We start from the raw sequence: 10,012 nt of genomic DNA, 5'->3' as shown, positions 1-10,012 counted from the left end.
CCGTGCTCGGGTGTGCCTTGATTGATCTTTAGTGGTAGCAAGTGTGAACATGGCGTGGCTCGGGTGGCTGAGTCCTTAGGATCTTCTGGATGGTAGCTGGGTGAACAGGCCGTGGCTCGGTGGCTGAGGTCCTTGATGACCTTCTAGATGTAAGCAGGGGAACAGGCCGTGGCCGGGCTCTGAGGTTCCCTGAGGATCTTCGGTGGAGCTGGGATGGACAGGCCGTGGCTCGGGTGGCTGAGTCTTGAGATCTTCTGGATGGTAGCTGGACAGTGAACGAGGCCGTGGCTCGGGTGGCTAAGTCCTATCTGATCTTCTTAGATGAAGCGGGGTGAACAGCGTGAGCGTGGCTGTCTTGATGATCTCTAGATGGTAGCGGACGCGTGAACAGGCCTGACTTCGCGCGTGGCTGGTCCTTTATGATTCTAGATGGTAGGCGGGGGTGAACAGGCCGTGGCATCGGGTGCGGAGGTCCTGATGATCTTCTAGATCGGTAGCGGGGTGAACAGAGGCCCGTGGCTCGGGTGGCTGAGGTCTTGTATGATCTTCTAGACTGGTTGGGAGCAGGCGGACAGGTGACCTGACGGGGTCGGCATTCTGAGTCCTTGATGCTCTCCTAGATGTAGCAGGTGAACAGGCGTGACTCGGTGGCTGGGTCCTTGATGATTCTACTAGATGGTAGCAGGTGAACAGGCGTGGCTCGGGTGGCTGGAGGTCCTTGATGATCTTCTAGATGGTAGCGGGTGAGAACAGCGGGCTCGGGTGGCTGAGGTCTTTGATGATCTTCTGGATGCGTACGGGTGAACAGGCAGTGGCTTCGGTGGCTGAGGTCCTTGCATGACTTCCTGTGGACACAGAGATGCGGTAGTTCCTGAAGGGCAAGGGTCTGGAACGTAGCACCCTCGTAAAGAGCCATTGGCAGTCAAAGCGGTGGTGGATGGTTGAGCTTACAGCTGGGGAGTTGGCGTAACAGACTGTGGAGTGCTACCGACGTGGGGAGTTGGCCTAACCAGACTGGGAGATTGGCGTACACAGGAACTGTGAGATTGGCGCAGCCAGCACTGTGGACGTTTGGCGTACCAGACTGGGGAGGTTGGCCGTACAGACTGTGAGGTTGGCGTACCAGGACTGTGGAGTTGGGTCCAGACGTGAGTTACACTTGGGGCGTACCAGACGTGGGTTGGCCACCACCGTACCAGACTGTGGAGTTGGCGTACCAGACTGTGGAGTTGGCGTACCAGACTGTGGAGTTGGCGTACCAGACTGTGGAGTTGGCGTACCAGACTGTGGAGTTGGCGCACCAGACTGTGGAGTTGGCGCACCAGACTGTGGAGTTGGCGTACCAGACTGTGGAGTTGGCGTACCAGACTGTGATGCAGCCCAACAGTATGATCTCGATGGTTCTCCTGTAGAACAATGTGAGGGCCCTCGGGATAGGCCGAAATACTTCAGCCTCCTGAGGTTGAAGAGTCACTGTCGTACCTTCTTCACTACGATGTCCATGTGGTTAGACCATTTCAGGCTGTAAGTGATGTGTACGCCAAGGAACTTGATGTTTTTGACCGTCTCCACGGCAGCCCCGTTGATGAGGATGGGGGCGTTTCCAATCTGGTTCCTCCTGAAGTCCACAATTTACCACCACGCCGTCAGAGTGCCTACCTCCTCCCTGTAGGCTCTCGTCGTCGTTGTTGGGGGAGTTATCAGGGTAGTGATGGAGTCTAGGTGTGCCTCATGATGGGGCGCAGGTGTGGTAATGAGGGTTGCCAGGTGTGGTAATATGGGTTGCCAGGTGTGGTAATAAGGGTTGCCAGGTGTGGTAATAAGGGTTGCCAGGTGTGGTAATAAGGGTTGCTAGGTATGATAATGAGGGTTGCCAGGTGTGGTAATGAGGGTTGCCAGGTGTGGTAATAAGGGTTGCCAGGTGTGGTAATGAGGGTTGCCAGGTTTGGTAATGAGGGTTGCCAGGTGTGGTAATGAAGGTTGCCAGGTGTATGTAATAAGGGTTGCCAGGTGTGTTAATGAAGGTTGCCAGGTGTGGTAATGAAGGTTGCCAGGTGTGTAATGAGGGTTGCCAGGACCGGTGGTTAGTAGACTGGTGACGTCGAGCGGGAGTAGATGTGACAATCATAAATAGGACTGTTGGAGTTATGTCACACATCCAGCGAACAAAAAATATATGGAAATTTCTGCTCTACTCAAAATTACAACCAACTAATTGCAGAATTACCACAAAAATGGAAGAGGCAAGTAGAAGGGGGGAAAGTTGTCCGTCGGCCCTGCATTAAAGACCAAAATTGTGATAAACAAAAAAATGTATACCAGTTTCATTTAACGACAAAAAAATATAGATTGCAAAATAGTTGGGAAAAGATTCCATGGTACATGGTTTATGAACTGACACACAAAACAATGGATTTAAAACTTAGTTTTTACATTTAAATGATTATACAAAATTCTTGTAACCAATAGAATGTTATATATATGGGGGATACAACCATCCCAGCTCTGAAGATTTTGCTGCAAAGGAACCGAATCATTTGTTTTGGTATTGTCCATATGTAGCTTGTTTTTGGTCACAGGTCCAGGAATGGCTGAAGAATTGCAACATTTGCCTAGAACTAACGCTGCAGATAGCAATACTGGGGGATTTGAAAAGCCATAGTCAATCAATCAATAATATTATAATACTTTTAGAAGAAAAAAAATCTTTAATTTACAATCTGTAGAAACTATGAGAATAGAAAGTTTCAGAACTTTTGTGAAACATGTAGATCGCCACCTAAATAGACAAACCCAAAAGAACCGGCTATTCATGTGTAATTACATGATTCTAACCTGAACTGGTACATTTGGAAAGACGACATCTGGGAGATTATGAGGAAATGATCAGAAGATAGGTGTTACATAGTTCAGAATACCGAAGATCAAGCACACAGAAAATTGTTTTGTCAAAATGTTTATTTTATACTGTCGGGGCTCGTGATCAATAACAGGCAGACAAATAAGACATCGTCATGATCTGTGGCGTTCTGTGTGTATCAACGTCTTCATTTCATTTATGCTTCACGACGCGAAACGGGATGTAGATAGCAGCCATCTTGAAAGTAGGTCATCGGCTCAGCCTGCCCTTATAAATCTGTATGCCCATATATGGTAGTAAGTCTTACCAAAGATTTTAAGGCTCCGGTCAACAGCCAAGATACTCAACTTTCCGCAGACATCTTGCTTTTACAGATAGGGGCTACCGTTCTCATACCGGACTGAATTGAATAAAAACAATCTAATAGTTTTTTTCTTTTTTTACATTTAAGATTAAAGCTGACCTTCCAAAAAAAAAAATACGCTTTGCGTCATCAGCCCCTTCATTTGAGGAAGACAACCAATGAAATATTTTATTAAATGTTTGTGTTAAAAAATGTGACCCCCACTTTCCCCATTTTCGGATGGAGTTGCACCCCAATATTAAGGTGTTCCTAATGTTTTGTATAGTCAGTGTGCCATTTTGAAGATCGGAGTCTGTACTTTATCCCCCCTAAAAATGTAAAACGTTTTGGAACATGAGATCAAAAATGTCGGAAGCATTGGACCTACATCATGAGATCCTATGTAAAACACTATCATGAGATCCTATATATATATATATACACAGACGAGCTTCAATGCCATACAACTCTCCTTCTGTGGCCTCCAACTGCTCTTAAATGCAAATAAAACCAAATGCATGCTCTTCAACCGATAGCTGCCCGCACCTGCCCGCCCGTCCAGCATCACTACTCTGGACGGTTCTGACTTAGAATACGTGGACAACTACAAATACCTAGGTGTCTGGTTAGACTGTAAACTCTCCTTCCAGACTCACATTAAGCATCTCCAATCCAAAATTATATCTAGAATCTGCTTCCTATTCCGCAACAAAGCATTCTTCACTCATGCTGCCAAACATACCCTTGTAAAACTGACCATCCTACCGATTCTTGACTTCAGCGATGTAATTTACAAAATAGCCTCCAACACCCTATTCAACAACAATTTTCTACAGGAATCTACATCTGAAGGCCTGGTACAAGTGTAACAGATGTATTATGGTGTACTCTCCATGCGTTGTGTTTTAAAATAATAAATCACTTCGGCCAGTGGTCCCAGTTGAGCATCATTTATTTCTGCTGTTGTTAAATGGGAAACAGCACGTTAGTTGTGCAGGACTTAACAGTGTTGATGGCTGTCGATGGCAAAATCCCTTGCATCACATTTTCATACTGGGAAGACCTGACGTTCGCGATCTCCCCCTATCTGCAAGCGGGGCCAATCACCACACCCCTTATTGTCATCAGAGTTGAACTAACCAATAAGAATGCTTGAACATCGAATACACATTTCTTTAGAGGCAAGTGGAAACATAACCAACCCTGTTACACAAGCAAAACATCTCTCCAACTACAGACGCCAGTGTCTCAGGTCAGGCAGTTTCTGTTCCCTCAAAAACACCTTTTAAGCCCAAGTCCACTTTTTGTCCCATAGTCCAGAATGCCACACTAAATACATTTGCCAAGAAAGTTAATTTTGATGTGGAGAATCTGTTTAAGGGTAAAATTGATTCCAACATAACATGACGTAATCTTTCTAAGACAGAGAGGGATGCAGTTGAATCATTGTCCAAAAATGAACGGATTGTAATTAAAAAAGCAGACAAAGGTGGTGCTACAGTAGTGTGGTGTAAAGACAAATATGTGACAGAAGCCTACCGTCAATTAGACAATGACCAATTCTACCAATCTCTTACCTTCAACCCAACAGAGGACCTAAAAACTGAATTGAAAGGGATCCTCACAGAAGCTAAGGAAAATGGCTACATTTCAGACAATGAGTTCAAATTTCTTTTCAATGGCAGTCCGCGTATGGCTTCTTTTTACCTTCTTCCAAAAATCCACAAAAATCTTGAAAACCCCCCAGGCAGACCAGTCATTAGTGGTAATGAAAGTCTGACAGAACCCATCTCTAAGTACATTGATTACTTTATTAAGCCTTTTCTGACGTCACTCCCAGCCTATCTTCAAGATACCACAGATGTGTTGAACAAAATTAAGGAATTGAAGAATATAGGTACAGCTTCCTTTTTAGTCACCATGGATGTGGAGTCTCTATACACCACCATTGAGCATTAACAAGGTTTGGCAGCGATGCACCATTTCTTGAGTACCCAGCCTGCAACTGAGATGCCTCCTACAGAATTCATTGTCTCACTGACTGAATGGACTCTTAATCATAACATCTTTATCTTCCAGGACCGTATTTTCAAACAGGTCAAAGGATGTGCCATGGGAGCTTGCTACAGCCCTTCCTACGCTGGTTTGTACTTGGGTAAATGACTTCATTTTGGATCCTTCTAATAACCATTTCTTTGACCGGATTATGTGGTGGGGACGCTATATTGATGATGTTTGCCTGTTTTGGTCCGGCTCAGAAGATGAACTTATTTCCTTCCACCAATACCTTAACAGCATTAACCCTAAACTAACTATGGAGTACAGCAAGGATAACATTCATTTTTTGGACCTCGACATTAGTAAAAATGACAAAGGTTGTTTGCACACATCAATCTTTAGGAAGCCTACAGATGGGAATACCATTCTGAGGGCAGACAGCTTTCACCCCAAAAGGCTAAAAGAGAATATTCCATATGGCCAATTCCAAAGAGTCCGCAGAATTTGCGATCAGGAAACAGACTACAGTGTCAAATCTGCTGAATTGAAGAATCGCTTCTTGAATCGGGGCTACTGCGTTCAGGTCCTGAAAGATGCCGGTATAAGGTCTGGGTTACTTGACAGAGAGAACTTGTTACGAAGAGGAGTGCCTCGTGATACATCAGAGAGAGTGTATTTTGTTACAAAATACAGCACTGAAGCAGAGAACATTAAAATAATCATTAAAAATAATTGGGGAATCATCCAAAGTGATACGCTACTACACCAAGTCTTTCCTGAGCCACCAGCTTTAAGAGATGTCCTACCCTAAATGACAAATTAGTCCACAGTTATCTTCCGGGTGACCCTCAAAACACTTGGCTTGACCACAAACCCAAGGGCTCTTTTAAATGTAACCATTGCAACCATTGCAGAAATATTGGACAGAAAAAGTATTTTGTTGACACAGCTTCCAAAATGGAGTATTATGTCAAGCATTTCATTAACTGCAAAACGACTCATGTCATCTATAGATTGGAATGTCCACAGTGCGAGGTGTTCTACATTGGACGGACAAACAGACGCCTTCAAGACCGCTTAGCGGAACACAAGTACGCCATACGGGTAGGCAATGAAGACTACAAGGCAAGGCACTAGAACTCCTTACACCATGGTAACCCTGCCTCCCTACAAGCTATGGGTATTGATCATGTTCTGGCCTCTATTAGAAAAGGGGACCGTCTTAAACAGTTAAACCAAAGGGAAAGTTTTTGGATTTACAAACTACAGGCCACTAAGTACCYKGGTTTAAATGAAGATATSGATTTCTCACCCTTCCTGTAGGGTCGTGATGGGTCCATTTGCTGYCATCTAGTGGACATTTTGCTCAATTGCCCTCTAGCTATGTTTGRACTGTTGTTCATGTTTTGCTGTGGTCTGGAGTACTGTGGAATATATTGCTTTCTTGTTCTGGACACTTCTCCCAGTCATGGTTAGGGTTGGAACTGCCTCTCTGGGTGTTCTGATACTTCTAGCTTGGAGTTGTATGCTCATGATAACATAGCTACAGTATTTCACCTTTTCATGTGTATATTATTGCTTACTAGGTGTGTCCAATTTGGTAACCACTCCCTCTTCTAATTAGGGCTAATTGGAAAAGCCTTTCAAAAGAGGACATTGTATTCTCCTTTTTCTGTACTCCCTGACGAAGGCCATGCAGCCGAAACGCGTCCGTTTTTAAACAACTTTGTTTCTATTGAACATGCCATACTAATAAAGGCATTTTAATTAATTATATGAAGAGGTGGTCCTTGGTCCTTGGTCCTCCTTTTTTTGATGACCCTATTCAACAAATTGGATGCAGTCCATCACAGTACCATCCGTTTTGTCACCAAAGCCCCATATACTACCCACCACTGCGACCTGTACACTCTCGTTGGCTGGTCCTCGCTTCATAATCGTCGCTAAACCCACTGGCTCCAGGTCATCTACAAGACCCTGCTAGGTAAAGTCCCCCCTTATCTCAGCTCGCTGGTCACCATAGCAGCACCTACCTGTAGCATGCGCTCCAGCAGGTATATCTCTCTGGTCACCCCCAAAACCAATTCTTCCTTTGGTTACCTCTCCTTCCAGTTCTCTGCTGCCAATGACTGGAACGAACTACAAAAATCACTGAAGCTGGAGACTCATATCTCCCTCACTAACTTTAAGCACCAGCTGTCAGAGCAGCTCACAGATCACCTGTACATAGCCCATCTATAAATAGCCCAAACAACTACCTCACCCCCTACTGTATTTATTTATTTTGTTACTTTGCACATTCTTCCACTGCAAATTGTTTTATGTTGCGTTTATATTTTTGTTCAGTCAGTCACTTCAGTTTAAAAGAACTATTCCTTTTTAAATCCTTTTTTAAAATTCAGTGTAAAAGCAGGTGGTTCTAGTCTTTCCAGCAATTATCTGGTGTTAAATCCCTGATGAATCCATCCACCAATCCTCTAGATCAGCTTTTCCCAACCACGGTCCTCAGGACCCCCAAGAGGTGCACGTTTGGGTTTTGGCCCTTCACACTACACAGCTGAATCAACTCGTCATCAAGCCTTGATCAAAGCGAAGGCCAAAGCCTGAGGACCAACGTTGGGAAAAGCTGATCTAGGGGATTCTGAAAATTGTTATCAACAGCAGGTGAAATAAACAAAAAACAAATCCTTGTTTTTCAGAAATAAATCAATTTTTAATCTGTTTGTCATCATCAAGGTTTTCCAGCCAGCCATCTGTTCCATAGTGGGGGGAGGGGACGACTATACCAAGTGTCAATATGCCCTGTGCAGGGGGGGGGGGGGATGGTACATTCTGAGGTTCTGAGTCCTTCAGTAAAAAATAACACAACGTACACAATGGGATCAGGTCACATGACAGGGTTAAAGGTCACTCACATCACACATGAGGGTGTGTCTGTCCGTGTGTGTGTGTGTGTGTGTGTGTGTGTGTGTGTGTGTGTGTGTGTTCTGTCCGTGTGTGTAGTGTGCACCTGCTTCAGTCTGTGTGCGCCTGCTTCTGTGTGTGTGTGAGTGTGTGTGTGTGTGTGGCTCCGGGGTGAAGTTTCCCGTAGTTGCAGAACTAGGATCAGCTCCCTTCCCCAATCCTTATTTATCCAGTCTCTAATCCAGGAAGTAGACTTTATAAGCCTTGTTCATCTGTTCCAGGAGAATGAATGTGAGGACGGTGTGAGGTCCCAGTCTGGCGTAGTATGGAGTGAAACCCTTCCACAGAGAGAAGAATCCTTCGTTACGAATCACCTCGCCAACACGTCCTGTAGGGAGAGACAGAGAGACACCCTTCATTACAGATACCCTGGTCAGGACGTCCTGTAGGGGAGACAGAGAGACACCCTTCATTAACGATCACCCTGGTCAGGACGTCCTGTAGGGGAGACAGAGAGACACCCTTCATTACAGATCACCCTGGTCAGGACGTCCTGTGGGGGAGACAGAGAGACACCCTTCACTACAGATCACCCTGGTCAGGACGTCCTTTAGGGGGAGACAGAGAGACACCCTTCATTACAGATCACCCTGGTCAGGACGTCCTGTAGGGGGAGACAGAGAGACACCCTTCATTACAGATCACCCTGGTCAGGACGTCCTGTAGGGAGAGGAGAGAAACCATTCATTACGGATCACCCTGGTCAGGACGTCTGTAGGAGAAGAGAGAGAAACCATTCATTACAGATCACCCTGGTCAGGACGTCCTGTAGGGAGAGACAGAGAGACACCCTTCATTCCAGATCACCCTGGTCAGGACGTCCTGTAGGGAGAGAGAAGAAACCATTCATTACAGATCACCCTGGTCAGGACGTCCTTGTAGGGGGAGACAGAGAGACACCCTTCATTACAGATCACCCTGGTCAGGACGTCCTGTACGGAGAGACAGAGAGACACCCTTCATTACAGATCACCTGGTCAGGACGTCCTGTACGGAGAGACAGAGAGACACCCTTCATTACAGAAACACAACAGGGGTGTAGAAGGAAACACAACAGGGGTGTCAGAGGGGAACACAACAGGGGTGTCAGAGGGAAACACAACAGGGGTGTCAGAGGAGGAAACAACAGGGTGTCAGAGGAGGAAACAACAGGGTGTCAGAGGAGGAAACAACAGGGTGTCAGAGGGGAACACAACAGGGGTGTCAGAGGGAAACAACAGGGGTGTCAGAGGAAAACACAACAGGGGTGTCAGAGGAGGAAACAACAGGGTGTCAGAGGGGGAAACAACAGGGGTGTCAGAGGGAAACACAACAGGGTGTCAGAGGAGGAAACAACAGGGGTGTCAGAGGGGGAAACAACAGGGTGTCAGAGGGGAACACACAGGGGAGGTTATTTACAGTAACTTTTGTTGTAAATCTCCAAACAGACGTGACAGTTTGACCATTAAGGATTCCAGCTTGAAGGGAGAATCCAAATTAACGGGTGCTAATTTTTGCTTCTATTGGGTCGAGATTAAGGCCATGTTTGACACGTTCATCCGGACTTTACCAGGATTGGGCAGAAGTGTTTAGGTACTCAGTACTCACAGGCCGTCATATACACAGTACAGTCAAAAGTTCAGACCACCTACTCATTCCAGGGTTTTCATTATTCGTACTATTTTCTACATTATAGAATAATAGTGAAGACATCAAAACTATGAATAACAGATATGGAATCATGTAGTATCCAAAAAAAGTGTAAAACAAATAAAAATGTATTTGAGATTTGAGATTCTTCAAAGTAGCCTTTTTGCCTTGACAGCTTTGCACATTCTTGGCATTCTCTCAACCAGCTTCATGAGGTA

At 45.4% G+C, this 10,012-nt stretch overlaps 1 protein-coding gene across 1 annotated transcript in view; it reads right to left on the bottom strand.

Moving 5' to 3' along the window:
- Window positions 1–7,889: 7,889 nt before the first annotated feature.
- Window positions 7,890–10,012, bottom strand: part of LOC112078762 (mitochondrial 2-oxoglutarate/malate carrier protein-like) — a 9,679-nt gene continuing 7,556 nt past the window's right edge. The window contains exon 7 of the mRNA XM_070442131.1: window positions 7,890–8,479. Coding sequence (XP_070298232.1) covers window positions 8,342–8,479 — 138 coding nt within the window. The 3' untranslated portion in view covers window positions 7,890–8,341. The remainder of the gene's footprint in view (window positions 8,480–10,012) is intronic.

This window comes from Salvelinus sp. IW2-2015, unplaced genomic scaffold (assembly GCF_002910315.2).
Source record: "Salvelinus sp. IW2-2015 unplaced genomic scaffold, ASM291031v2 Un_scaffold6204, whole genome shotgun sequence".
Lineage (NCBI taxonomy): Eukaryota > Metazoa > Chordata > Actinopteri > Salmoniformes > Salmonidae > Salvelinus > Salvelinus sp. IW2-2015.
This window is presented reverse-complemented; position numbering and strand designations above follow the sequence as displayed.